Below are 27,950 nucleotides of genomic sequence, written 5' to 3'. Positions count from 1 at the left end.
TCCTGGAGTAAGAACCTGCAATGAACATTTAATTTGTGCATGAGGTAACATGGATGCTTCAGGACTGGAACTACACCTTAGTATGGAATTAAAAATGTCTTCTTCTGAAGGTAATGATACTCAGCTAAGGCAAAATAGCTGTTCATAAAGATTTTTCATTTGTTTGTTTGAAATAAGTATTCAATTCTGGATCTTTAAAACTTGCTTATTTATTGAAAATACTCCATCGGTTTCTGTCTTTAACTCTATTACTAAACTGTTATAAAACACTAAGAAGTTTCCATCAGAAGCAGGTCCATGTGGTGTTTGTTGAACTGAGGCACCTGGGAACATAACTGGCAGAGGCTTGTAGTGGGGTGAATGTTGCTGGATATGCTGTTTAAGCATGTAATAATACAGTTGTGTCTGAACTTGAAACACCTAGATGAGAGTAAAAGTTAACTATCTGTAGTCATATTAGTTTCAGATACAAAACAAGGTGAAAAGCTTGTGTGGGAATATTTTGATGGAATCATTTCGGAAACAAGCACTATGAATAAACAAGCTCAGTTAAATATCTGTTACGTGTTTTTAGCTTTATTATTTATAATATGTATTTCAAATTTGGTGATGACTCTGACCTGCTGTAGTGCATGGTCTTGAAAAAAGACTTTTTCTCTAGAAACAAATGTATAGGGATTTTGTTTACTAACATATACTAAAGGAACAGCTAAAAGGTCTGATTTCCTTTAAGCACATAACCAGCAATGCCATAGGTAAAAGCCTTAAACTTATAAGTGAATCAGATGAGTTAAAATTTGACATGGCTGTTCTGTTGGCCTGCTCTTGCCTGTGGGACATGTTTTCTCTGTGCAAATTGATGTGAGATGGAAAGGTATCTGTAGCTCCGAGATTTTTTTTTTTTTTTAATTAAAGTACCCAAAGTTTGAGACAGCCGCTATTTTCTTTCACCCTGGAGACAGTGGCATACCACTCGATATTGCTTGGACAATTTGGTATTTGTTACCACATTGGAAGAGTCTTGCAGTATTACTTTCCACTCTCAAGGATGTGCTTAAGAATCCCTTTGCCTGGGCCAATGATATACCTTGCACTTAATGGTAAATATTATTTGTGAAGATACATTAAAAACATGAGGCTTAAGGAAATTAAAACATGTCATATTTCAATGGCATATTTCATATGCAATATTTTATTTTTAAGAATACCAAAGATAAAGAAAATCTGCTTTCCCAAATGGAAGAGGATATGAAAGATAAAATGCAACAGCTATACAAAAGTATAGGAGAAAAAGAACAACTTATTAGAAGTCTTCAAGATCTACTGGCATCGGAAAGATTTAGCTTGTCTATACTACAACATACCCTTTCTCTCCGTGACTCAGAAATATCAGAATTAAAAAATGAAATAGCTTTATCCAAAATGAAAGAACAGCAACGTATTGAAGAACTGAAAACCAGTCATGAAAAGGATATTTGCAGTCAGTTGGAGAACTTGAGAGCTGAGCTGGAGAAGTGCCACAGAAGAGAGATTGCAGAAACCAAGCAGGTATATGCAGAAGAAATTATTTTAAAATATAAAAATGAACTTGGAAAGTTAAAAAAAGAACTCTGTGCTCTGAATTCTGAAGAACATATTCAGAATTTGAATGGCATAATAATTGACTTAAATAATAGTCTTCATGAGTCTGAAATTAATAAAGAAAATTTGAGAAGGAAACTTGAAAACCAACAGGAAGACTTCCAGAGAGAAAAATCTGAAATTGAGACTAAATACAAGGATTTAATTGATGGCCTTAAGTCTCAACTTTCTGATGCAGAAGAGCAGGTCAAGGAAGCTCGACGATATCAACAAGAAAAACAGTCATTGAATGAAGATGTTCAGAAACAGAATTCTTTCATCCAGGAATTAAATGAAAAGCGACTTTATGAGGCTGGAAAAAGTAAAGATGTAAGGCAAAAGCATGATGAAGAGATTGTTTCCAAACAGATTTTACCAGAGGTGTCACAGTTGCAGAGAGCACAGTTTGAGGACATGTGGAATAAAATGCCCCAGTTGAGAGGTGAAGATGAGCTAGTTCATGAACAACTAGCATTCCAGTGTGACTCGGGAGTAGACTCCTCAAGACATCAATTAGAAGAAATTAAGAATTCAAAGATCACAGAGAATAATGAATGTAGTGAAGGAGGTAACCTGTCTGAAGAACACTTATCAGAACTAGGGCTTTTCAGTGGTGATGAAGGCATATTGGCTAAATATCTCATCTCCACGGAGAGAGCAGAAGAGTCATATGCGTCCAACACTTCTGAAGGTTATGCCATTGAAGAAGGTAGATGCAGTAGGTATGTGTTAGCCAGTAGTGTGCTTCTAGAGCCCAGCAGAGATTTTGTATCTCCTCCATTAAACTTTGGCCTTGTTGAGGAACCATGTCCTAGTGGTTTGGCTCAGGAGACTTTTGAAGAGACTGAGGTGGGAGCAGAGGCCTTTGTTTCATTTTTGTCAGATAGCTCCCTGAAGCGAAACAACGTAAGTGACCATGATGACATAAAGAATGATGAGACAGCTTGTTTAGTAGAGAGATGTGTGAAGCTAACTGAGCAGCTCCATGAGCAGGAGACAGCCTTGAAGAAGTCTTATCAGGAGACCAAAGAAGCCGTTGGAAAATGGGAAAAAGTAATGGCTGAGCTCTCTCATATGCGTGTGGAACTGAATGAGGAACGTGAAGCACGGATCCGTTGTGAAAAAGAACTTCTTCAAAAAACAGAGAAGGAGAAAGAACTTGAAAACAAAATAATGTTTCTAGTAAAGCAGCAGGGTGAGCATGGAGGCCAACCTTACTGTGCTGTAGAGCCTTTAACACAAGTGTCAAAATCCTCTACCTGGCAAGAAATGGTAAAAGACCTCCAGGAGGAAAGAGAAATGTTGATGGTGCAGCTGCGAACTCAGGAGCAATTAGTGAAAGATGTTCAAGAGCAGAAAACAGCTTCTGATTCTGTAACAACTGAAGTACAGTCTCTTTTTGGACGTCAGTTAGCTGCTTTGCAAAGTCAAAGGGATCAAATGCAAAGCCAGCTTGATGCTCAGAAGGCTAAAAACCAGACAATAGCAGAGCTGCTTGGTCAGAAAACCATATCTGAAGAGACATTGCTAAAAGAACAGGAGTTGCTGAAAGCTGAAATCAATAATAAAGAACAAAATTTAGCACTCTTATTGAAGGAAAAAACAGCCTTAGGAGAGAGAGTATCTAACGTGGAGGAGGATCTAGTAAAAGCAGAAAAAGCACTATCAGAGAATGCTAGCATCATTGAGGATCTTGAGAAAAACATACATGAACTTAATGCTGAAGTGACAAACCTCAAAGAAATACAGGAATGTGAAAGACTGGGATATGAGGACAGATTAAACTTCAGCAACCTAGAAATTCATAAACTTAATGCTGAAATAAAGACAAAAAATATGGAATACAATGAGAAAAAAAAACAGCTGACCGAAGAAATTGCCCATTTGAAGAAAGTTTGTTTGGAGCTTGAGGCTCGCTTGCAGGAGTCCTTTCAGTCTGCACAAGCTGCCCAGGAGGCACAGTCTGAGACGGTGAAACATTACAAAGAGGAAATGGATAAAATGGAGACTCAGCACCTTGCCGAGTTAACTAAAGTGAGTTTGACACACAAGAAAGAGGTAGAAAACCCTGATAACAGCAGGAGTCTTGGGATTTCAGAACGCTTAAGGTAGTAATTGCAAATGTTTGTGTGTCTGTTTTTAGATAGAAGAATTAAATGCTGAAATAAAAGATAAAGTGGAAAAACAGCAGAAGTTGGAAGAAGAAAGAAAGGAACAGATTGCTTTAATAAAAAAGGTAAATGCTATAATTGGGTTTATTTTGTCATTTAAGCAGTATAAATGTTTTTAGAGATGAAAAAATCTATGAATTGTTTTTTCCATGGTGTTTTGATTTGGGGTCAGGAGGAGGGGAGAGTTCTGGCTCAATTTATTAGGGAGCTAACTAACCATATTTTGAAGAAAGCTCTTTCTCCGCAGGTACATGAACGAGAGCATGATCGTGAAATCTCTGAACTGATTACTAAACATGAAGAGGAAATGGAGAAGCTCCGTGCTGAACTAAATAAAGAACAGCAGCACCTCTTGGATGAACTTCGGCAGCAAATGGCAGCCACACACAAAGCAGAGATTGAGCAAGCTCAGCTCCAATCACAGGTAAAATAAACAAACACAGTAATTACTGTAGTGGTTACCTGGCTGTTGCGAAGAGAAGGCTTCTTGATTTTTGTGCATGCTATGTGTGCTCTTTTATGTAATGCTGCAATTGAAAAATTAGGAGAGTTCCATTGGTGGGTGGTAATTTTTAACAAATTATGAACAATAGCAAATATTATGAATTTTTTCAATAGGCAGTGGAAGGTGGGGCAGCTTGTGTTCTGCTCTGGCATTGTGAGGAAGTGGACAGATGCAAGGTATTTGGTAGGAGGTGAAGTTGAGAAAGCCTTTTCACACTAAAAATGTTATGCAAATCTCATGGTAACAAAAGCCAGCTTATTTGCAGGGTTTTGTCCCTGACATGAAGAAATGCTGTCTAAGTACAAGAAGGCAAAACTTATATGTGTTTAACAATTGAAAGTGGTCATGAAAAAAGTGAACACATTTCAATAGAGGAGAGGAAAAACCTCTTTTTCTTCTCCATTACAGACACTGCACAGCCTTGAACTGGAAGCTTTACGCCTTAGCTTAAATAATATGCATACCTCTCAGCTTGAGCTTACGCAGTCTAACCTGAGAAAAGAAAAGGAAACTGCTCTTGTGGAACTACGGGAGATGCTCAATGATAAGCGTGCTCAAGAGGTAGCAATTCTGCAAAGCCGCCATCAGCTGGAGTGGGAGAAGATTAAAGAACAGTGTCTGAAGGAAAAAGAAGACCTGAAGTCAAAGTATCAGCAAGAACTAGGTATTAAAATTTGGGAATAGTGGACCGGTAATCGAAATTACCCATCAGTATTTTTCTTCCTCCACAGGTTCCTGTCTTGGTGTAGAGCTGGCCTTTTGAGTAATGGCTGGTGTTGCCTTGAATAGGGGCAGCGTGCATGGCATGTGCAAGAGTCTTACATGTAAAAATGAAGTTGTCCAGACCTAAGTTTAATTTTTCTTCAACTATATGGGTGTTTTGCTGCTACCTCGTAAAATAGCACTATACTGAACTAGTTGCTTCTAGGAGGCATTAGACAGAGCTCTCGAAGAATTTAATTGGTGCAAAAAGTACAGCTTTTAACCCTTATGTTTCTTAAGGGTTTTTATTGCCCTAAGTTAGCACTGACTACTGTTGTGTTTGCGACAAGATAAAGAAGTGCTTACTGGCTTGCCCTATCAGTGGTTTCAAAAGGAGGTTAAAGGAGTTGGGAAGGAACTGAAAGGCTCAGTGAGAACCTGCAGCTGGGTGTCCTTTGAGATGTGGTTTTGATATAAGATTGTATTTTTACATCAGCAAGAGGAAAGCTGCACTTGATAGTACTGAAGGACTGCTGATTGGACTCTTGGCATTGTTTGGGATATTTTGCCTCTTGCCAGATCAGGAGACCATTTCTGACCTGTATGGCAGAGCTTGAGGAGTTTCTGCAGAAAGGTGAGGCCTGCAGCAATTCACTGAAGAAGTTTAGGAGCCATTCCTTTAGTTGTCCTTCCCTGAGAGGAAGAAACTGTTTTAGGGCTGTGTCTTTTTGACCTGAGAGTAGGAAACCATTTGTTACCAACAGTAACAAATAGTGAACTGATGGCATGGTGGGATTTGGGAGCAGGAGGAGGTCTGGATGCAGTTCTTAAGATCAGTGCTATTTACATGAGTTTTGGCAATGTAAATTAATATGAATGTAACCACTTATGAGTGCTTGAATGTAGGGTCTGAGAAGGAGAATCTGGAGTCAGATGATGCAGGAGACCTGCTGGAGAGTTGTGGATACCGTTACCTGGGGGCCTTGAGGAAAGACATTTCTCTTCAGGGAGGCGATGGCTGGGCATGACCCAAGTTACTTGAGTGCTGGGCCACTGTCTTGTAACTTAGATGATACTTATTCCTTTACTGCACCATTAGCTCGGTAGCTGTCACCATCTTAGTCTCAGAGTTCTCATTTCCCACTCAAAGGCTTGAAATGAGGTTGTAAGCTAAGGCAACAGTACTTTGAAGCTGTGGGGAAGTGACTGATAGGCCTTTACACCGTTCTTGCTGATAACGAAAGGTGCTGAACAAGAAGCTGGAATGAATCTAGGGAGGAGCTGGGAAGGAAAGAAGTCATTGGTGTCAGTGATAATTGAGCAGATAATAGCATCTGTCTTGGGGTCTGTTTCCTCAGCATTTTTAGAAGAAATTTGAAGAGAGTTTCCTACTTGCTGCTGCCTGCTACTCTTTTGCTGTAACTGGAGATAGAGATGATTCAAACACTTAATAGTGACAGGCAGTGAAATGTTAGCATCTAAAATGACATTGATAGGCATTTGAAATTATATCTTTAGGAATCAAAGTGTGTCGGGTTTTTTCGTTCTTTTTTTTTTGTGTGGTTGGTTGAGTTTATTTGTATCATGCTTTCTATAGATGTAAGCAGACTTTCCTTTGCTAATTAAGCTGAACTTAACCTTCAGGGTTGTCTTTGCAGTGGTAACTGCTAGATGCTTATTTTCTAAAATGAAAGTGAATTACTGGTATATATCATAACAGCAGATTGGATAGAACCCAGCACCTTACACTGCTGCATGCCTACCTATTCAAGCCCTCAGTTGGAAACTGAAAATGATAATCTCATACATATTTCTACTTATCATTTAATCATAACTTTATGTAAATTTATTAATAAGTGGTATTTTATTTCACAGTTGATCAGAGAAAGAAAATAGAATTGGAAATGGAAGACACACATATCCAGGCATTAGAGGTACAAATTCTATTCTTCATACAAGAAAAAGTAAAAAAACCTTTCAGTAAACTAGAACTGGTAGAAATCCTGTGTCTACTACACCTTTATTGTAGCGGACAAATAAATGGGGGAAGGGATTAAAAAAAAAGGTGCTAATTTAATAGATCTGTTTGCTTTAATAATGCACGTCTTGCTCTCTTAGACTCTCAAAAGAGACTGGGAATTGGAGTGTGAGATGCGTTTAAAAAGCACATGTGAAGAGCTGTCTGAAAAACATCAGACTGAAATGGTAGAACTGCAGAAAACTCTGGAAATGGAATTAGAAAAAGTCAAAATGGAACTGGACCTTCTTTCTCTTGAGAATGAACAGTCTAAAAGTAAGTGCCATGGTCTGGGAAGCAGTTGTCTATTGAATAATGGCAAGGCTAACTAAGCATTTTTAGAACCTGTATAAAAAGCAAGTACAAGATATCCATGTACTCTTAAAAACTGGGTCAATGGCTTGAGACTGTCTAGAAAACAGGATGTAAACGAAGAATTGTTTAAAGCCTAGTTAGCTCTGTTGTGTTTTGACTGCCACAGAATATGAGGTGGACTATGTTTTCCTTCAAATGTGTTAAAAGTGAGGTGCTGTTTCAGCTGAAAACAGGCTTTGGCAATCACTGAATTAATCAAAGTTCTGATTAATATCTATAGAAGCTCCTTCTAACAAAAAAATTGGGATTGGATTGTGAATAATTAAAGCTTGATGGAACAGTAACTTTTTGAAATACTGTTCTGGAAGTGTTCTTTTTGAGACTACTGTAATTGGAGTTTTCATTAACTTGAAAAATGAAATCTGGATGAGTGGCCAGGTATGTCTGTTTATGTCTTTTGCTGAGGTGCAGATAGGAGGTAGGACTATGAAAAGTTTGTGTGTGGGGAAAAAAACAAAAACCAAACCAAACAAACAAACACCCCCCCCCCCAAACCCCTGACAAATTTGTCATCTGACCTGCCAAGGGCCAGATGCTTTCACAGTGTTTGACTTGCCTTTGGCTGCTGTGAGGACGTGTTTGTAGCAATGGGTTGTTCTTCCCAGCCTGCACTGACTTAACTAGGTTTCCCTGAACCTGTATCATTAAAGTCTGTTCCGTGAGGATAATGTGCATCTCTTGCAGCTCACTGTGGCTGAAATGTGGTCACTTGATTGCAGATCTTCTTGGAAAGTCAAGATTTGTTGGCTAAATGAGGTAGTAGCAAGCTTACAGGGTTCAGGGAGTGCTCAGTGCCGAGGCAGAGCGTACCGGGTGTGAGCTTTCCTAATCCTTCCTGTTCATTTCTTCTACTGCCTGCTGCTGAGTGTGGTCATAGGAGAAATTCTGAGTTTGTAGGCCGTGAAGAAATGTTTGATTGCCTGTTCCAAGTATGTGTGTTTCAAGTTCAGGATCCTTGTTCATATATGCAGAGAGCAGGTGTTCATCCCTCCAGCACTGCTGTTGGTTACCTCTCGGCTTACTCTGTGGCATGCAGAGAACTAGGAAACGCTGTGTGGAAATGTTTGACTTTCAAGTACTTTACTACCCAAGTATTTCTGTGATTCCCTCTAAGCTAACATTCTAGTCTGGAGACATGCATTTCTATTTTAGTTGCATGGAAGCTGTACAGGTTATTCAGTAACCAGTATGGTGGTGTAACAGAACTCATTTTTAATTTAGTAAGATGTATAGAATTGGAGAAGCAACACCAGTTAGCCATTACAAAATTACAAGAACAGCTGCAGACTGAACATAACCAACTCCTAGAAGACATGAAGATGAAAAGCCAAGAAAAAGAACAGAAACTTCAGGAGGAGGTAAATAATATTTCTTTATGTGTTTTGAGTGGTTGATTACTGTGTTTCATTTTTATCTAGCTAATACTTTATTTTTGCCAGTAATGATAAATATGGCATCAGGAACAAATTTCTCTCTCTTAGAGGGGTGGGTCTAATAGTTAAGTGCAACTCAGTATCTCTGATAGCCTTGGTCAGGAGCTGAGAGCCTGGTTGTCACCAAATGTTTCCACCTATTTCTGACAGAACTGTCTGCATATAAAATAAGCAATTAGAAAAAAAAAAGTTTTATAAAGGTTGTTTTTTTGGTTTTTTTTTTTCTTTTTTAAACATGTCTTCCATAGCTGGCGAAACTTCAGGTCATGCATGAAGAACTCAAGACTCGGTCACAAGAAGAAATCGGGCAGCTTTGGTCTCAGCTTGATAGTACCCGAGCAAATCGGCAAGAGCTAAGTGGTATGTTCAAAACTGACACATTTTATTTTTTGCCTCTTCTTCATACAGAAGTACACATTATTGACACAAAATACTTCTAGTTGTGTACCAGAAACACACAGGTAGGTCACAGAAGTGTCAGTGGGTTGTACCCTACTGATTTGTTTCGGAAGTGAGAGGTGAGTCAGTGTTGGATGGCTAGTTGGTTCTGCAATGTCAAAAAACATGGTATGACTGTGGGGAAAAGCTCACTCCTGTTGTTTTCCTTTCCCTTCCTGCTCTGCTCCTTCACCCTATAAAAATCTTTAGTGAAAACCAAACATTTTTTCATTGCAATGTCAAATTCAGTATAATGTACTTAAAAAAAATGGAGAAAATGCTGGTCAATGCAATAATATATATATGGTCTTATTTGTATTCACTGTGGAAGCAGGTATGAATTCACTTTAGAAAACTGTTAATTGAAGATAGACAGTAAAGATCGCCACTTAATTTATTACTTCAAGCAGTTTATTGTGGTTATGATACATTTTATTTTATTTGGAGATAATTAAGAGATCAGTCTGCTTAAAAAACAAAAAGGCAGAAGTATTTTAAAACTGTGTGATTACACTATATCTTGAGGTAGAAATGGCTTTTTTTTCCCTTTCAATTTTGAGGTGAGATAAACAAAATGCCTTTTCAGTGACACTCAAAATGGAGTTTCACCATCTTCTGAAAGACTTTTAACTCTTAAATATGGAACAGCCCTGGGTTAAAGGTATCTCTATTATAAAAATAAAATAAAAACATTCAGGTCATTAAAAATGATTGATGGTGTTGTTTTCCTATAAGGCTAAAAATGATCATCTTTTTCCATCATGATGCTTCTGTTAAAAAAAACAAACAAAACCCCTAAACCTAAAAGGAAAACATTGTGCACAGCAATTAAACATGAACAGTTTTGGTTTTTTGTTTGTTTGTTTTTTTAAACTAGTCTTATGTGTATCTGCATTAAACTTACGAAAAAGTTTTAAAGCTTGAGAGAAAATAGTGACTGGCTGAAATCTGACATCGTATGCTTTATATATCTTGAGATACCTGTTTCAAGGTTTAAGTGTATTAAACAAAACAGTCAACTTTACAGTGTAGTAATGAGAGATGACACACATTTTTGCTTGAAATGAAGTAGAACATGTCTCAAATGTGTGTGCAAATAGAGGTATAATACATGAAAGAAGAAATTTTTGAAAAAATAAAAAAGCTAGTGACCATGATGTTAACCTTGACTCTGTGTGTGTGTATTGAGACTGTAACATTAGGTGGTGGTCTTTACTTCTGCTGGGGTAGTTGAAACATATTACATTTGCCTTTTGTTTTAAATGCAATTTCAGGTTTTCTGAATAATATAACTCTTAAGTAGCTTTTGAAGTACAACAGGGTTTTGTGAGGGTGTTTTTTGTTGGTTTTTTTGTCACAAATTGAATAAATAATGTTTCTATCTAGTTAAATTTTACCCTGACTTTTTCAGATCTCTGTTTTGATACTACAGAATTAGAGCAGCTAGCACTTTATAGTATTTGATGGAATTCTTGTATTTCCTGTCTGTAACCATAGTATTTATTAACCTTCAAATGTCTTTCCATGTTTCTAATCACTCATGTTCCCATTCTTTGGGGCCTTTCTGTTTCTTCTTTGTCGTGCTTGAGATGGTGAGACCAGAATGCAAGCCCATGGTCCAGGTGAGGATATACCTTTTGGTGTGTGAGATCTTAAAGGTGTTTTGTTTTACTCTGCTTTTCTTCACTTGAGTGATCATTTTACAATTCATTTGGATTGGTTTGAGGACTTGCGGGTGGTGATGGACGATGGAATTGCCGCTCTGTTAGAAGAGCGACATGCCAGTTCAAAACTGTTAAACACTTTTCTGGTTTAATTTTGTGCCAGCAAACTCTGCTGGTTAGGCAAAACCTACCCGTGCCAGATGGGACTTCCCTTGCCTATCCCATTGGTGGTATTACTAGTCCCTGCTTGACACTTGATTCCTTTGGTCCCTGTGCTTGGCAAGTGCTCTGTTTGGAAGCAGGCTTGAGCTGTGTATTTACTTTTCTTTCTGTTTGCATGTGCCTTGTGAGAATTTTTCATGCCAAGTGTGAATTTTCTGGTTTGCTACATGAAAACACACTCTGACAATCAGTTGTGTTGCTTCCAGGGTGACATTCTCTGTTTCTGTAGTTTCTCTTCTTGCATAATGTAAGAAGATGCTTTTCTCAAAGTTCTTTCATCTTGAAATGCAGTTCCATCTTCAGTTCGTTCTGTGAGGATTCAGCTAACTTAAGTCATCTGGGAAGTTGAGCCATCTGGGAAACTTTTTTCATTCCCCCTCGTGATTTTTTTTCCTTTTTCACCACCTTTTCACTTCCTGATATGTTACTGCTTCTTTAATACCGAACGTGGGGGAGAAAGCTCTCAGAGTTCATGAATATGCTGCAGTGCTGGCCATTGCCTGCCATCCCTGAAAGGAGGGTAACTTGCTGAACCAGTCTTGATTGCTGTTTTCTACTGCTTTTTTTTTTTTTGTGAGTGTTTCTTTTTAATTCAATGAGCTTAGCCTCTGCCTGAGCTGATGATGGATAAAAAAGTAATCCAGAATTTATTTTTATTTTTCATTTCTTGTGATTTTGTTTTTCTGCATAGTTTGTCCTAAAGTTCCTTTTGTTTGTTTGGTAGTTTTCCTTGGAGTGAATTAAGTGTTCTTGACGAAATTATTGGTTGCTACAATGAGCAGGTGGGAAGATTAGGCAATATTGCAGGACTCTGCATGTCACTGGCCCAGAACTCAAGCACAAGGAAACAAGGAGGGCTAACAGTCTGCTGGTAGTTTTGATTCTTGTAATGAGGATGACTGCTTTGAATGCAGTGTGACTGGAAAACATGCTTTTACTGTCTTCTGAGGAAGGAATGTTTTGTTTTTCAGAAGTTCATTTTCTTATGTAGCTTGTGGGATAACATTTTACTGCTATCTCAACAGCTAAAATATGGCTGATCTTCACAGAATTACTTGGCCTAAAGATCTGTACTTCTGAGTACTTGTGTTGGTTTTGCTTCAATTCCAGAGCTAAAAGAGCAGCTCCTGGCTCGTGCATCACGGGTGGAAGAAATAGAGCGTTTAAAACAAGAATTTGAACAGCAGCGTCAGCAAAGAAAAAATGAGCATGAAACTGAATTGGAACAACTGAGACTTTATTTTGAAAAGAAGTTAAGAGTTGCTGAGGAGAACTACAGAGAAGAATTGACTTTGCTGCATCAGAGACTGCAAGAACTGAAGGAATATTCACTGTCAGAGTTGGAAGCGAGTCAAGATCAAGCAGGGGACATCAGGTGATCTATTCTTTTTCCTTTCATCTCATGTTATGACAGCAGGCTTCCCTTTTTTTTTAATATAAAAGATTATGTTAGCATCTAAATATATTGGGTATGGGCTAGTTAGAAACACAGCAATGGAAGTCATGAGTGCACAGTCATGAGCAGTTGTTATAGTTCTCTGTGCCTACTTTCAGGACTACATAGTAAGCCAGCAAGTTCATTTAGCTTAATCTGAGATACGTTACAATCTTAAACTTTAAAACCCTTTTCTCAGTTCTTCTGTTGCAGTTTTTGAAGGGACTGCTGAGAAAGAGAGAAGGGATACACTTGGTCAGCTAAATCAACAGCTGGAACAACATCAGGTAGTATTTTTGATATATTAAAGTTCTACTGTTCATTACGGGACCTGTTTGAAAATCAATGTCTGATTCCAAGCTCTTAGCAAAGAGTTAATTTGAGACATTTATTAAGGCTTAATTGTTTTTGACAAGTATATTGCAAATTACCAAGTTCAAATAGTTCTCAGACCAGCAGAACAGATGAAACATGGTGTTCCGTAATTTTGTGTCCTCTGTTTGGGTTATCCCATGCCTAGTAAGAAGCTTATCAAAGTTTTTCCACACAAAGGCAGAATTCATGGTGTTTCTCTTCTCTGTAGCTTCTGTAGTAACTGTGACTTGTATTGCTGTCTCTTCAAGTGGAGCTGTTAATTTGGTCCCTCTTCTACTTATGCACCTGTTTTCATGTACCTTGTTGTAATTTGAGATCTTGACTTCTTTGCTCAACTTACTTGAAGTTAACTAAGAGTTTCAAAAAAGAATTTTCCTTTTTTGGCTTTAGATTTTTATTATTACTTTTTAAATTAATTTAAAAAATAAAATTTTTTTTTAGCAAGAGAATGATGAGCAGACAAGACATACATAAGACAGCATGAGCTCAATTTCATTAGTAAATCACACAAAAAGACATACGAGTTATAAATGAGAAATGTACACATCATGCCTTTTTTCTTGCTCCTGTGTGTTACCTAGCTAAGTATGAAACTGCATTCATAGATCACTATTTATTTACAAGTTCTGTGGTGTGTAGAGGGGCATCTTTTCGGTGTTGAGAGTCAATAGTTTCTCTACCAGATGCATGTGGGACTTCCCCCTCTATTACACTTTCAAACACCTCCTGAAACTCAGATGTGCCTTGTGGCATGGTTCCAGAGTGTGTCTAGGTTTTGGTTTTATTTGTTTTTTTTTTTTTAATTGAATCATAAAATAATTTGGGTTGGAAGGGACCTTTCAAGGCCATCTAGTCCAACCTCCCTGCCACGAGCAGGGACATCTTCATCTAGATGAGGTTGCTCAGAGCCCCATCCAACCTGAACTTGAATGTTTCCAGAGATGGGGCATCTACCACCTCTCTGTTCCAGTATTTCACCACCCTCATTGTGAAATTTTTTTTCCTTATATGTTGTCTAAATCTACCCTCTTTTAGTTTAAAACCATTACAGCTTGTCCTATTGCTACAGACCCTGCTAAAAAGTCTGTCCCCATCTTTCTTACCAGTCCAGTTTAAGTCCTGGCAGGCTGCAATAAGGTCTCCCTGGAGCCTTCTCTTCTCCAGGCTGAGCCCCCCCAACTCTCCCAGCCTGTCCTCCCAGCAGAGCTGTTCCAGCCCTCGGAGCAGTGCTGGGGCCTCCTCTGGCCCCGCTCCAGCAGGTCCATGTCTCTCCTGTGCTGAGGGCTCCAGAGCTGGACGCAGCCCTGCAGGGGGGTCTCCTCAGAGCAGAGCAAAGGGGTGTAATCCCTTCCCTCGCCCTACTGGCCACGCTGCTTTGGATGCAATCCAGGATACAGTTGGCGTTCTGGGATGCGAGCGCACATTGCCAGCTCATGTCCAGCTTCCCATCTCCCAGTACCCCTAAGTCCTTCTTGGCAGGTCTGCTCTCCATCCCTTCATCCCCCAGCCTGTGCTGATGCCGGGGGTTGCCCTGACCCAGGTGCAGGATCCTGCACTTGGCCTTGTTGAACCTCAGAAGGTTCACACAGGCCCATTCCTGGAGCTTGTCCTGGTCTCTCTGGATGGCATCCCGTCCCTCAGGTGTGTCAGCCGCACAACTCAGCTTGGTGTCATCTGCAAACTTGCTGAGGGTGCCCTCAATCCCACTGTCTGTGCCATTGATGAAGATAACAAACAGTACTCATCCCAGTGCAGATGCCTGAGGGACACCACTCGTCACCGATGTCCATCTGGAGACTGAGCTGCTGACCACCACCCTCTGGGTACGACAATCCAACCAATTCCTTATCCACCCAAGAGTCCACCCATCAAATCCATCTCTCTCCAGTTTAGAGATAAGGATGTTGTGGGGGACCGTGTCAAAGGCCTTATGGAAGTCCTGATAGACAACATCGTTAGCTCTTCCCCTGTCCACTGATGTGGTCACTCCATCATAGAAGACCACTAGGTTGGTCAGGCAGCACTTACCCTTGGTGAAGCCATAATGGCTGTCTTGAATGAGCTCTCTGCCCTCCATGTGCCTTAGCACAGCTTCTAGGACGATCTGTTCCATGAACATCCCAGGCACAGAGGGGATGCTAATGGGTTGGTAGTTCCCAGGGTCCTCCTTGGTACCCTTTTTTTAAAAATGGGTGTAATGTTTCCCTTTTTTCCAGTCTCCAGGGACTTCACCTGACTGCCAGGACTTGTCAAATCTCATGGAGAGTGGCTTGGCAGCTACATCAGCCAATTCCCTTAGGACTCTAGGATGCATCTCATCAGGTTCCATAGACTTGTTGTATGTTCAGGTTTCTCAGGTGGTCTTGAACCTGATCTCCTCTCACACTACATTTTCTACTCAAAGCATTCAAATATACAGTTTTTTGGAGACTTTTTTGTTCTTACCCTGTTTACCTATTCGAAGTACACTAAGACAGCACTTGGGGACATTGTTTAGTGGTGGACTTGGCTGTGTTAGGTTTATGGTTGGTCTCAATGATCTTAAAGGTCTTTTCCAGCCTAAATGATTCTATGATTCGACTTGAAGGGGATCTGCTGCTCTAGTAGCAGATAGAATGGGAACAGAGCAAAACCAGCAGGGTTTTTGGAAACCAGATATATATATGCGTGAAGCAGGTGCGTTATAGTGTAATTCATGTACGGCTCTCATTGAAAGATTCTTGGCATGGTTTCTTCAACACTGAAGATGTCTTTCTAACCCTTTTCTTATGTAGGATGAACTTGCCTGTTTGCAGGTACAACTTAAAGAACGGCACAGGCATGAATTAGATTCCTTAAGGTCTTCCCTTGCACTTCAGTATAAGGAGGACCTAATGAAAATGAAGATGGATCTGTCAGACAAATATATCACAGAAATTGAGGAAATGAAACGAAAACATTGTTTAGAACTTGAGCAACTCCGTGCCCGACTTTCAGAAGAACATATTAAAGGTAAGATGAGCTGACAGACTGGGAAGTAAAGTGGTAAGCTGCTTGTGTGGATTGTATCTTTCTTTGAATGTTTAAAGGCTTGTCTGAAGAAGTTTTCAATTTGTTATTAGTTTACTCTAAATAATAGGGAGCATTGATCCCTGGCACCAAGCATTCTGAGTTGCACTTGCAAAGATGTGGTGTCCTGAAGTTGTTTTTTCTGATAAAATCTACTACAACTGTGGAACAGTTGCTAAAAGGAATTGATCAGGTTTCCATTCTTGATGCTTAGGAGGAGACTGTCAATTCCTGAATTAATATTTATTTGAAAATTTCTTACTGTTTTCTATCCGCTATGTTAAATGTCCCTTGCATGTAATAGGTCAGTTCTCCCTCTGTTCCAGAGAGACCCACTTCTGTTCTATGTTCTATACCTCTTTTACTTGTGTTGCTTTTGTGGATTTGATAGTGCTCTGCTCATTTAATGTTAGTATTTCTTTTTCCCCCCTGTATTTGCCAACTAGTTGGCATACATATTGAGATGAATTTTTTGAACAAAGAGGAAAGTATTTATGGGGAGCTGAATTTGTAATGAGTATCTCTTGCTGTAGGGTTCAGGTTAAAGTTCCTCTTATGTCTAAATTTAATGCGACTTCCTATGTCATCATGGGTTTATGTAATTTCTTAACTGCTTTGATTTCTTGCTGCTTTTCTTGGAATTGTAATTTATGGAAATATACTGCCTTATGCTGGTTCAATATGAAATGCATATATTGTTGAGGTACAGGTAAGGGATCATGACAGTTCTCATATCTGCAGTCTGTTTCTGGGAGCACAGTATGATACACAAACATTTGAACTTGTCATCCGTAACTTAGCTATATAACACAGGTGGCTATAACTACATTCCACTCTGGTGAAAAGGATCAATACAACTTTTTTTTAATTTGAAGCTCTATTTCTTATCTTAATTTATTTTTTTTTAATACTAGACATTATATCAAAGCTGCTTAAATTAGAATGTTTAGAGATTTGTCCCATCCCCTTTTTGGCGAAATGCCTTATGTAAATAGTATGTGCAAAAGAGGAGATAAAGTTTGCATAAATCTGCCATTACATTGACCAAAAAGACAATGGTCTTGTAAGGTAAGGTCCTGTGGCTGTTGCTGATAGAGGGGAGGTCCTGCCACAGGTTTCATGATCCTTCCCCATTATTGTGTGTGTTGATACTGATAAATTTCAGAGGTGGTGGTGAAGCGGAACAGAGTACAAAATCGTCCTCATAAGCGATTCTTGTTGGTCTGTAGTTAGTAAGGCTACTGATAAAGCTGAACATTGTCAGCTGTGCAGTTTATTTCTGTGCATTAATAGGACCTGTTAAAAAAATAAATTCCAAAATGTCTTTTGGTTGGTTTGGTTTTTTTGGTTTTTTCTTTTTCAGAAATAACAAAACTGCGCCTACAGAGTGCTCAAGATGCAGCACGTCAAGCTGAAATGGAGGTGGCTGAGCGAGTGTCTGTGCTGGAGGAAGAGCACAAAGCTAAGCTCTCTCTTCTCCACTCTGAGAAACAGCATATTGCAGAGCTTTTGGAAGAAATAAAGCATTTAAAGGAAGAGATTACTAAACAAAAAGAATTTTCTGTGCAGAATGAAAAGCACCTGAAAGAGGAAATGGAAAAGGTAAGTAGTATTCCAGTACTGCTTTGTATAGAGTTGAGCAAGCTCAGGTCTGTTGGGAAGGCCATGGGAGATAGAAGCAGCACTTATCTTTAAATGTGTTTAAATAAACTTTAAATAGTTTAGTGGTAGCAGCTTCAGCTTTAAGTGGACTTGCATGGCTACACACAAATGTTGCAAGACGAGTCTGAAGTTCACAGCATTTTAGCGTTAAACGCTTAGTTTCTCTGCAGATGAACTTTTCTTTAAGAGCACAGGTAGTGTGGGAAGGCAGATGCTTCAAGGGTTGATCCAGCCCACCTTTTGTATTGACGTGGGTCAAGCATAGGTATACCGCTCCAATACAGGGATGTACAAAAGGTCCTCATCCTGAACATCTCCCTAGAGTACATCGTAGTGTGCCGGTGTGAAAGTAACATGGTGCACTTGCAGGTGCACCACTGTCATGTGGTAATGGAGAATTCAGCAGAAAGCACTGTGGCAGATGGAAAAAGCCCCTCTGACTGAGTGGTCCCCTCTAAGAAATTTCTGTTTGATAGGACTGTCTTTTGAAGCAAATAACAAGAAATAATTTTGCAGACCATTTTTTGAGGGAAGAAGAAAGAATCGGACAACAGATTTCTGCTTTTGCTTTGCTTTGGCAAAAAAACCAACTTTAGTTCTTATACCTCTACTGTCAAAGTCTTAGAGTTGAAAATATAGTATCTGGCACCTTCCCTCTTACCTGTTAAATTACCTGTCCCGTCTGAGGGTATACTTACATTGGATGTTAATTCATTGTTTAATTTGTGCTGGTATTTGAATACTTATGAGAATTCGATGGATGAAGCTCTCATTTCTCAAGTCCTCCTTTCCTCCCTTTTTGTAAGAGAGGTAGGTATGTGTGTCCTTCTCCAGACTTAAAAACTCGTAGAGAAGGCCACAGAGAACAGTTGCAGACTGTTTGTAGATAACTTGGAGACTCAGTTGAAGCTTCCAGTAGTGAAGCTTTCAGTACTGCTAGATTACTCCTACCACCTGCAGTGTCTTGTTTCTGGCACTGCTGGCTGGGTAAAAGATAAGCATATACAGAATGATAGTATATCATATAGCATAACACATAGCAGTGTTTGAAATGAGCCTGTACCGCATGCTGATCCACTGTCTGGAGATACATATTTTGTTTGCCTTCTGGTCTCTCACTCTCAGAAACAGAGTAAACCAATTTCCTCAATTGCCTCTGTTTCCAGTGGCCCCTACCTCAGCCCCCAACTTTTCACAGATTGCGTATTAATCAAAATCTGGGGGTTTTGTGTTTCTTTTCTGCCTCTTCATTTAGGTTGTAGCATAAATGAATGCTTAAATATTAGTTCAAAACAAACCTTCCAACTGAAAACTGAAGAGTATACTTCATACTGATGCTCCTATGTGATCTCCTGTTAGCTTTTAATTTTCTTTTAAGAGATGACCCTGTTGTTTCCTTAGTTTACTATTTATTTGTTTACGTGTTTACCTCTAGTGTGTTTTTTAGTCTTTTTTTATTTTCCTTTTGTCATTCAGCAATCATTTGGTGCTTTGGCTTCTGTTTTTGTGCTACATGCTTTTATGCTATGTATGAGATTGTGGTCTTGGACACTGCATATAAAATACCACTGGAACGTATAAGGAGAGGAGAGGTTTGAAAGAGATTTTTAGTCATGCCCAATATAAATATCTAAGGTGCTCATAGCGTTGAAAGTTGAACTCGTGAAATGAAGTGGCCCCAAGAGAAAACAACGTACAGTGCCATGTAATTCTAGAATTTTCCTGTAGTAATTGAATGCAAGTACCTATGAATTGATATTTCAGCCTTACTTTTATTTGGAAGGGTGAGTTCAGTGCAAGAAATAAAGCTCTCCCAGACCTTAAACGCCTGAGAATGTTCACTTCATACACTTCAATTTGGTTTTAATATTTTATGCATTTTTTTAATAACTGTGTTAACAGGTAAAATATAAAATTGCTGAGGATCACAAGAATGAATTAAGGGAAGCCAGAGAAGAAGTCCAGAAAATAGAAACTATGTACAAAGAAAAAGAGAAAAAATGGAAATGTGAATGTGAGGGCCAGAGAATCCAAGCAGAAGAGAAGTTATCATTGTTGCGTATAGAACTGCAAAATAGAGCGGAATTTGAGAAGCAGAATTTACAAAAGGAGTTTGAACTTCGTGAAGCTGAAATGAATAAGCTTCAAGACCACCAAGCTGCCAAAATTCTAGAATTGGAGAAGTTGGTAAAAGAGCAGCAAAACAACCTGCAGCAACTAGAGGACAGCCTTGCAAGTGCACAGGCTGTGCAGAAATCTCAGGAGCAATATGACAGTGACTTGCAGGCAGCCAAAGCGCTCATGGCAGAAGACATGGAAAAGGCCACACTCTGTCTGCAGGAAGAATGTGCACTGAAACTTATGGAAGCACAAAACAAGTACGTCCTGAGCATTTGAGCACTTTCACTTACCAGTTCAGTCATTGTTACTGTTACTTTTTCTTATTTTAAACTTAATGAGTCGTCGTGATACAGGTTTGTCACTTGATGGCACCAGTTAGCTTAGATATGTAAAGTAATCTCCCAGGAACAGTAAGGCCATCCATTATGGTTTACTATAGAATTTTGCTTCATGTAAGTGCATTTAATCTAGTCTAGCAAGTCAAATGAAGTGTAGTCAAGTTCTGCTGTTGCAGTTAAGAATACAACGTACAGCTGAAAATTGTATACTAGCCTTGGAGGCGGAAAGCGTTACAGGACATTGTGAGTGGGGAAAAAAACTGAATCTTTTCAAGTGTTTTCAAACAATTCAAATGAATTTGAAAAAGTTTTTCCTGGTGAACGAAGCTTGTGTTATCCACCGAATAAGGTTGGTGGGCCTCATATGGTATTCTTCAGTTCTGGTTAGACATGAAGGTTGTAACTGCTCAGTTTTTCCTCCCCTCCCTACCCCCATTGTAAATATTCAGACAACTACATTTTGTATTTGCATGCATTGCTTCAAATTTATCGCTTCTTTTCTCCCCAAACACATGGTCATAGAACAAGATTGGGAAAACTATTACAGTACGAAATGCTGAAAGCAGGATCTTAGCCTTTGAATAACCAATCACTTTAATTGTTGGTGTATGTATCCAAAAATACTATACTTAATGATTACAGTAAATGGCAGCATTTCAGATATTAAATCTTTTGCATCAAGCTATAAGCAGACCTCAGAGAGCTGAGATGAGTTTGGAGGAGCCCCCAAGTATCCCACATATACTTCCACAGTGGTTTTATGTCTCAATCTTAACCAGATGTTTTTAGAGATGTTTCTTATGGCAGCATTTACTTGCAGACAACATATTTGAGATGTAGACAATGTATGTGCTATGTTCTGGATGCTCTGATATGGCACTGTTTTCTCAAACAGGCAATGATGTTGCTCTGTATTTGTGAGTAATTTAATATGGATTCCAGCCTAGCTAGTAATAGCCAGATATTACCAAGTGACATTGCATAAACTTTAATCATGGGGCTATGAAATAATTTTTGTGGCTTGCTTTGAATTAGCTCTGCATTTGAAGCATAAAGTAAAATTTGTGGAGGCTAAGTAAGGCCTACTTATTTTTCTTTGATTTTTATTTATTATGTCAATTATTTGTTTTAAAAAAACTGTCTTTTTGACAATATTCTCTTAACTTTCTTGTAAATAATATAGGTTTATGGAGGAACACAAAGCTATGACTCAGAAATTCACAACTGAGCAAGAGATTCTTCTCCAAGAGCTGAAAAAGAAACACGTCGACGAGCTGGAACTCCAAAGTCAGCAGTTACAGGAGAAGTATAAGCAGCAAATTTTGTCACTTACAGCTGAGTTTCAGACAAAGCACCAAGCTGAAATTGAGACACTTAAATCTACACTAGAAAGTAAACAGCAGATTCAGCTTGAAGCCTGTGTTGCTGAACTACAGACAAAGCATCAGGCACAAATTGATGAGCTGGAGGCTAAACACTTATCAAATCTGGATTCTTTGGAGTCATCCTACCTATCTGAAATTCAGAATATACGAGATGAACATAGTCAGGCTCTTGAGAAGCTACAGCTGCAGCACACAGGACAGCTCCATGAAAAGGATAAAATGGATCAAGCACACTTGATTCGGGAGATAGAGATGTTGAAATTAAAGCATGCTGAAGAACTTCAGCTTTCCCAAAATAATTTGAAAATTGAGCTAGCTACTCTTCATATGGAAAAACTTAAAGCCATGGCTGTTGAAGCAGAAGCAGCTCATAAGGTGAGTCGGAAGGAAAACTTGGCATAGAAGGTGAAATTTTATGGTAACATTGTGTGGGATCACCTTTTCCCTTGCTCTTGGTGTGTATTTCTACAACCTTGTTTGTGCCAGCACTAACACTTGTGTGTGGCCATATTGTGAGCTGAAATAGGAAACTGAAGCTGAAAATTGAGTCCACTTGTCACTCCCTGCCCCCAAATGCTCAGATTAATGAGTTTTCTAGCTCAGTGTGTGGAAAAGGTACAAATGAGTTAAATATTTTTAACATAATTCACATTGGAGGGTCTCCATTTTGCAGCTCAGAGCTTCTCTGCCTGATAGAGTTACTGTGTAATTCTGTAGGTTAAGCTACATCTCTAGGAATCTAAAGATCCTCCCTAATGGCACAGTCTTGAGGAGAAGAATAAAACAGAAGTATCTCTAAAGATCCCCCGTGGGATTCTGGGAGCAGGTCATGGGTGAGTGGACCTTGTCTTAGGGCTGTTAACAGAATTCTGTAGGTTTACTCTTGATAGGGCAGAGGTGTGAGCTCTTTTAAAGTTCAGATGGGTAAGAAAGATGTCTCCAAGTTCAACAGGTAAGAAGGCTTAGGTCATTGCTAAAACTTCAGAGCCTTCCAGAGGAACATGTACTGTTTTTCAGACTTGTCTGTTACCATTCAACTTCTCAAACTTAAGGTTGTAAGAGGAAGATCCTGTGGGGGGAAAGGTGGGTATTTTTCTTCTGTCCTATCTTTTCTAACTAATCTTAAATCTGCATTTTAGTTGTTTTTGAGTGTAAAGAACTTCAAAAAGCAAAAGTTGAAGGTTGTGTTGAAGGGGAGTGCTGTTGTGGATAGAAGAAAAAATAGGGGATTTACAAAAGTTGATAGGAAAAATAAACCCATTTCAATGATACAGGTAGTTGGGTATATGTATGTGTGCTCATCCTACATGAGGCAATACTGTTTCTGTTTACTTAAGAAGCTTTGATACAGCAGGACTTGTGCTTTACAAATGGGTTACAAAAAATATTTGTACTTTTTTTCTGTTCTTTTTTAATTAATGCTTACACAGGATGATTTGAACACAGCTCTTCAGAATCAAAGGAAGTTGCTGGAAGAAGAAAAACGTCTGGCCCTGGATATATTACGTGAGGAAGTATTGCATATGGAGGAAAAGCATAGAAAAGCACTTCAAGAACTTCAGGATCTTCATGAGGCGGAAATTAAGAAACATAAGGAAGAATATTCCAGGGAGCTGCAAAAAGAATTGGGGAAAATAAAAGCGCAGCATGAACATGAGCAAGAGGTCAGAATGTTGCTAATACCTAAACTCAAAATAACCCATACTTTAACATAAAGTAAATTCAGTTTTATTAACTTTAGAAGTAAGACTGTATATCTAGAAGCTTTTTGGATTTTTTTTCAATAGTGCCAGTAGATAAGAAGAGAGAAAGTTAACATTTTTAAGCCTTGCTTTATCTAAAAGGACCTAAAAGAATTAATATATATGTATTGCCCTGAATCTTTAAAATTTCAGTCCATGTTTGCAGTGCTGTCTTTTATTGGGGCAGGGGAAGTGAGCTTGCTTTCTTCTGAGTTCCTGCCATATTTAATTCAAAATCTTAAAGCTGCCATTTTGATAGAAAACTAACAGGTAATAAATTAGGTCATTAACCATGTGTGGAAAGTAACTGCAAACTTCAAACTTTTATTATTTTATTATTAACAACCTGTACTAACATTGATTTCTTCTTTTCTTAGAGAAATTATAGTGGATAATACTTTTACAAATATGTTTTCTCATTGAGGTTTGGAAATCTTCCTAGTTGCCCTTAAAGCTTTACCATTTCTTCTTGTTGGGAAAGTTTATGTGTAAGCTTGATGTTTACTTTCATAGTGAAGGCTAAAAATTTGAGCAAAAAATTGGGTTTTATCGAGTTATAACGAAACAACATAGGTTATGTTAAAATATTTTTGCTATTTCACTTTTCACTTACACAGATTCCCTGTGTTCTTTTGGACTGTCAAGCCTTATAGCTGATAGTGCTTTCCAGCTGGCCTGGGAACTTAGTTGTGCGGCGAGTTAAATTTTTAAGCCCTTCATCCTAGAAACAGATTTTATCTCTGTTCTGATGACTACAGTGACTCTTCTTAGGGAAAATAATAGAAAAAACCCCAAACACATGACCAAAAAACCCCAATCTTTCTCTGATATTTTTGATGGATTTCTTTGTTGTATCTCAGGATAATTGCATTAAGTATAGCTGTGTAATATTTAATCTCATCTGAACAAATCACGTCTTGGCAAAATATGCTCTCCCCTTGTGTTTCTCTCCCCCTCTTTCTTCCTTATTTCTTTGAATTTCTCTTAGACAAATGGCTGTTGGAAGGAACAAGTAGGGAGTACGCTGTTAGTCTAACCTGCTAGTCTCATGAATACAGGAGATACTTGGTACCTAATGCCTTGTTGCTTGTTATCTATTTTTATCAACTTGCTTTTTTCTATAGTCAGCATGATGATAGAGAGCAGCACTTTATGACCTTGAGAATTGGAGAGAACTGTTGTGAAAATATTTTTAAGAGTTCGGCTGTACTTGATGGTGTCATTTTGGTTTGGTTTTATTTTTTCTGTAATTATAACACTATGGCTGAAATATTTTATTTTACTTACTTGTCTGCAGATGTATGCTTCTGCATCGGCCTCTGAAGTAGAAACTGTACGAACAGCTCTTCTGGCTCAATTTGAGGAGGTAAAATTGAAGCAGCAGCTTCAGTTCCAGGAAGAGATTGAGCTGCTGAAGTGTCAGTCGGAGGTATTGCTTGAACAGCAGATTGCACAGCTGAAGGTAGGGTTTGACTAAAATGAACTTCAAATCATGCACTGGTAGCATGTTTTTCTGAAAAAGCAGTATTGGAAATAATGCAGTGTTCTGTAAGCAGTTATGGTGTTTACTACAGGGTTGTCTTAAAATCCTGCATTGTATATGAAGTGGTGTCCTTCAAACAAAACGAAAAAAGTTAGTGGAATGCGTTTGCTCTAAGTGACAGTCCTTGCGTACATTTTTGTTCAGTTTGTCGTTTGAAACTTTTTCTTCTTGGTGTGTGCAGAGACTATGCCCTTGGCCTATCATACCTCGTCTACTATGCTTGGGTATATTTGGCAAAAAACATTCAGTGTTGTCTAAGCATTTACCAAGTGAGTGATGACAGCTCGCACTTTATGCCTGAGATTTTTTTCTAGTTGTTCTTAATTTCTGCATTCTTGGGTTGATTGTTTGAGTTCCAAACTTTCATCTTGATGAGCATCTTCAAGATGCTTATCCCTGAAAATTATCTTTGGCCTTGTCTATCATATAGAAATTGCCTGTCATCTTCTGAGCCTTGCGCAAAATGTCTTCATTGGCTAGGTGACAAGCACATGTAAAGCTATTAAATGAATGGAGAAGACACAGCCTGTGTCAGAAGAGAGAGCAAAACTCACCAACACACTGAGCAGTGCTTACATTCATCTCAGTGTTATCACTGTACTGAATGTGTGTTGAGCTCAACTTGTTGAGCATAAATAAATTAGGTGAACTACCATCTTCTTATTTGCTTCTCCTTGAGAGATTTCAATAGATCCTTACTGTTCCTGTCAATTCTCCAACCTGAGGTGGAACTCTTCCTAACAGTTGTATAAACCTCTAGAACTGGATGCTGCAGATGTGCAGCAAATTTCTCCTATTTTGTGCCTCTGGCCCCACTGTGGAGTCCTGGTCATTCTTTGACACCTCTCTGTCTGGTGCAGCTGTCTTCTGAAACAGAGCACAGAAGTGTATCCTGAAAAGCAGCTGGGGGTACAGTTGGTATTGCTCTCTTCAGCTGAATGCCAGCCTTCAGTCCTCAGAAACTGGGACTGGACTGACAGTTGTGCATATACTGCAGAAATGATTCCTGCTTTTCTGTCTTGTGTGCTGCCTAGGCGCTTTAGTCACTGAGTAGCATCTGGGACACCAGAAACCTGTCTTTTCATTGAAATTTTGCCAGGGGTAATTCTACTGCTAGTACAGCTGTCTCTGGGGTTTTTTTCTCATTAGCTTTTATGACTGGTGTTTTGTCCCAGAAGAGACTGACTGGATCTCTTTGCAATGTCAGGCTGAGCTGTGTCATGGTCCGATACAGGTTTTTACAATGGGCCTTCCCCTGCTTACTTCCCCCATGCTCATTTATGGGGTTGTCTTTGTGCCAGCTGGTTTCCTTGCTGCCTTCCTCTCCCCTCCCCTATAGCGGATTTTAGGTATTCAGAGTTCCTTTCTACAGTCTGACATACTCTTTTAGTGAATGCACTGCTTCTAAGAAGAATAGTCAGACAGTTTCAGAGACTTTGTCTGCAAGTTTACTGTACTGGTTGAGGATCCTCATACTGCTTTGTGTCTGTTCATTTGCATCTTGCTAAGTGCTCTGCTCTTTGAGTCTATAATTCTGGGCATATTTGGCTCTTCTGCTTTGCTCTGCCTCGTGGATTCTGGGTAGGAGTTGGTATTGTTACTGCTCACGTGCCAGTATTGGTCTTGATCCTGGCTATGATGACAGACCTTATGGTCTTATCAAGCAGCAAGCAGTCCTCACCTGAGGAGCTGGTGATGGATGGGTTATTCTGCTCAGTGCAAGGACTGGCTGAGCCTTCCACAAAGGGTCCAGGACAGCTCAGGTGACTACGTATGTTCAGCTCTGAAGTCTTTTTTCATGCCATGGGGAAAACCAGTTTTCTTGACGTACCAATTAAAAAAGGCACCTATCGCCTTGGAGTGTATTGGTGTTCATAGATCAAATTGCACGGGGTTTTTTTATATGGTGATCAAGAAGACTCGTTTCCCAATTCCGGTGTTGCAGAAACAATTACTAATCAGGGTTCCTTTTAGCGTCTTTGGGAAGGGATGCTAGGATCTTGCTTCACCTCCCTTATTTGCTAATGCAGGAGTGGGGCTGCCTAATAATCCCTTCTTTTAGAGTACTTTATAGCACTCTTAAGGTAAGTGAGATTCAATTTAATAGCTTCTAGATCATTTAGCCATGTGAATCTATCTTGTAGATTTTTCAGTTTGTTCTGGTAAATCACTCATCCTATGTGGAACTCAGTACTATGCATGTTGTATTACTTACAGTTGGTGAAAGTGGCTTCTGTCCATTTCTGTCTTGACTTACCCATTTGTTTTCTGTTCCTTATCACTATCTCAGTAGTCTGAAATGACCCAGGTCTCAGTAAGCACATTCAGATAGTTCATTTCCCTACTTTAACTGTTTTTAAATCATAGTTTTGGCATAAATTTGTTGATTGGGGGTGTTAACTGTGTAAGATACTGCTGGTTAAATGTGCACAGATTACCTCTCAGATTAAAGAAAAAAAAAAAGGTGAGGTGGGTGGAAGATTTTGGTTGTGGGTTTTTGGGGAGTTGATGGTAGGTGGGCTTTTTTGTTTTTTTTTTTCTCTCTGTAAATTGAAGTATATGTGACTTATGCAGGACGAATTTGAAGCTGAAAAAAAGAAATCACTACATGACAAGGAGCAGATGTTGATTCAGGAGAGGGAGAAGGCACAGACTGCTCATCAAAAGGAGCAGGAGATCTTATCAGCCCAGCTACAGGAAAAAGCAACAATAATTATCCAGGTGCATGGAAAATATTTTAAAAGTAGATTTTAAATGTGTTTTTGTGGTCGTATTTTAGCACAGTGGTCTTTCTCAAGACGTATAAAGAGGGACTGTGTGTATAATTCTTGTGATCACTAGTTTTCAAGGTGTAATGTATGACGGGCTCTGTCTTTTAGTTGGAGTGCTACAGCAGTAACATGGAAATTGAAATCGTATAGCAGCTTGAAAACTGTTCTTCATCCATTTCCCAGGGAGGTTAACACTGCTTTATAAGAGAAGGTTGGATGTTTGACTTGTTGCCTCTGTATTGATGCCCTCTGTATCTATCACATTTTTTTTGTCAAGAAAATAGTTTTGTTAGACCAACTGACCTATAGCTCAGACGAAGTAAGACAGGCAAAGGGGAAGTCTGGATCTGGAAGCGGCAAAGATAATATTAATTTGCTGAACC

At 39.0% G+C, this 27,950-nt stretch overlaps 1 protein-coding gene across 1 annotated transcript in view; it reads left to right on the top strand.

Annotated features, from left to right (window-relative positions):
- LOC104624659 (pericentrin-like) overlaps positions 1-27,950 on the top strand; it is a gene marked incomplete at both ends in the record, with an annotated part of 67,744 nt that overhangs the window by 7,393 nt on the left and 32,401 nt on the right. Inside the window, 18 exons of the mRNA XM_010292091.1 lie at positions 1,204-3,678; positions 3,764-3,856; positions 4,039-4,215; positions 4,705-4,960; positions 6,874-6,932; positions 7,117-7,295; positions 8,616-8,748; positions 9,072-9,183; positions 10,851-10,883; positions 12,258-12,522; positions 12,782-12,869; positions 15,732-15,948; positions 17,369-17,607; positions 19,570-20,045; positions 21,310-21,886; positions 22,942-23,175; positions 24,551-24,715; positions 27,371-27,517. Of these exons, the coding sequence (XP_010290393.1) occupies positions 1,204-3,678; positions 3,764-3,856; positions 4,039-4,215; positions 4,705-4,960; positions 6,874-6,932; positions 7,117-7,295; positions 8,616-8,748; positions 9,072-9,183; positions 10,851-10,883; positions 12,258-12,522; positions 12,782-12,869; positions 15,732-15,948; positions 17,369-17,607; positions 19,570-20,045; positions 21,310-21,886; positions 22,942-23,175; positions 24,551-24,715; positions 27,371-27,517 (5,925 nt within the window). The remainder of the gene's footprint in view (positions 1-1,203; positions 3,679-3,763; positions 3,857-4,038; positions 4,216-4,704; positions 4,961-6,873; positions 6,933-7,116; positions 7,296-8,615; positions 8,749-9,071; positions 9,184-10,850; positions 10,884-12,257; positions 12,523-12,781; positions 12,870-15,731; positions 15,949-17,368; positions 17,608-19,569; positions 20,046-21,309; positions 21,887-22,941; positions 23,176-24,550; positions 24,716-27,370; positions 27,518-27,950) is intronic.

The sequence above is a fragment of the Phaethon lepturus genome, unplaced genomic scaffold, assembly GCF_000687285.1.
Source record: "Phaethon lepturus isolate BGI_N335 unplaced genomic scaffold, ASM68728v1 scaffold858, whole genome shotgun sequence".
Lineage (NCBI taxonomy): Eukaryota > Metazoa > Chordata > Aves > Phaethontiformes > Phaethontidae > Phaethon > Phaethon lepturus.
This window is presented reverse-complemented; position numbering and strand designations above follow the sequence as displayed.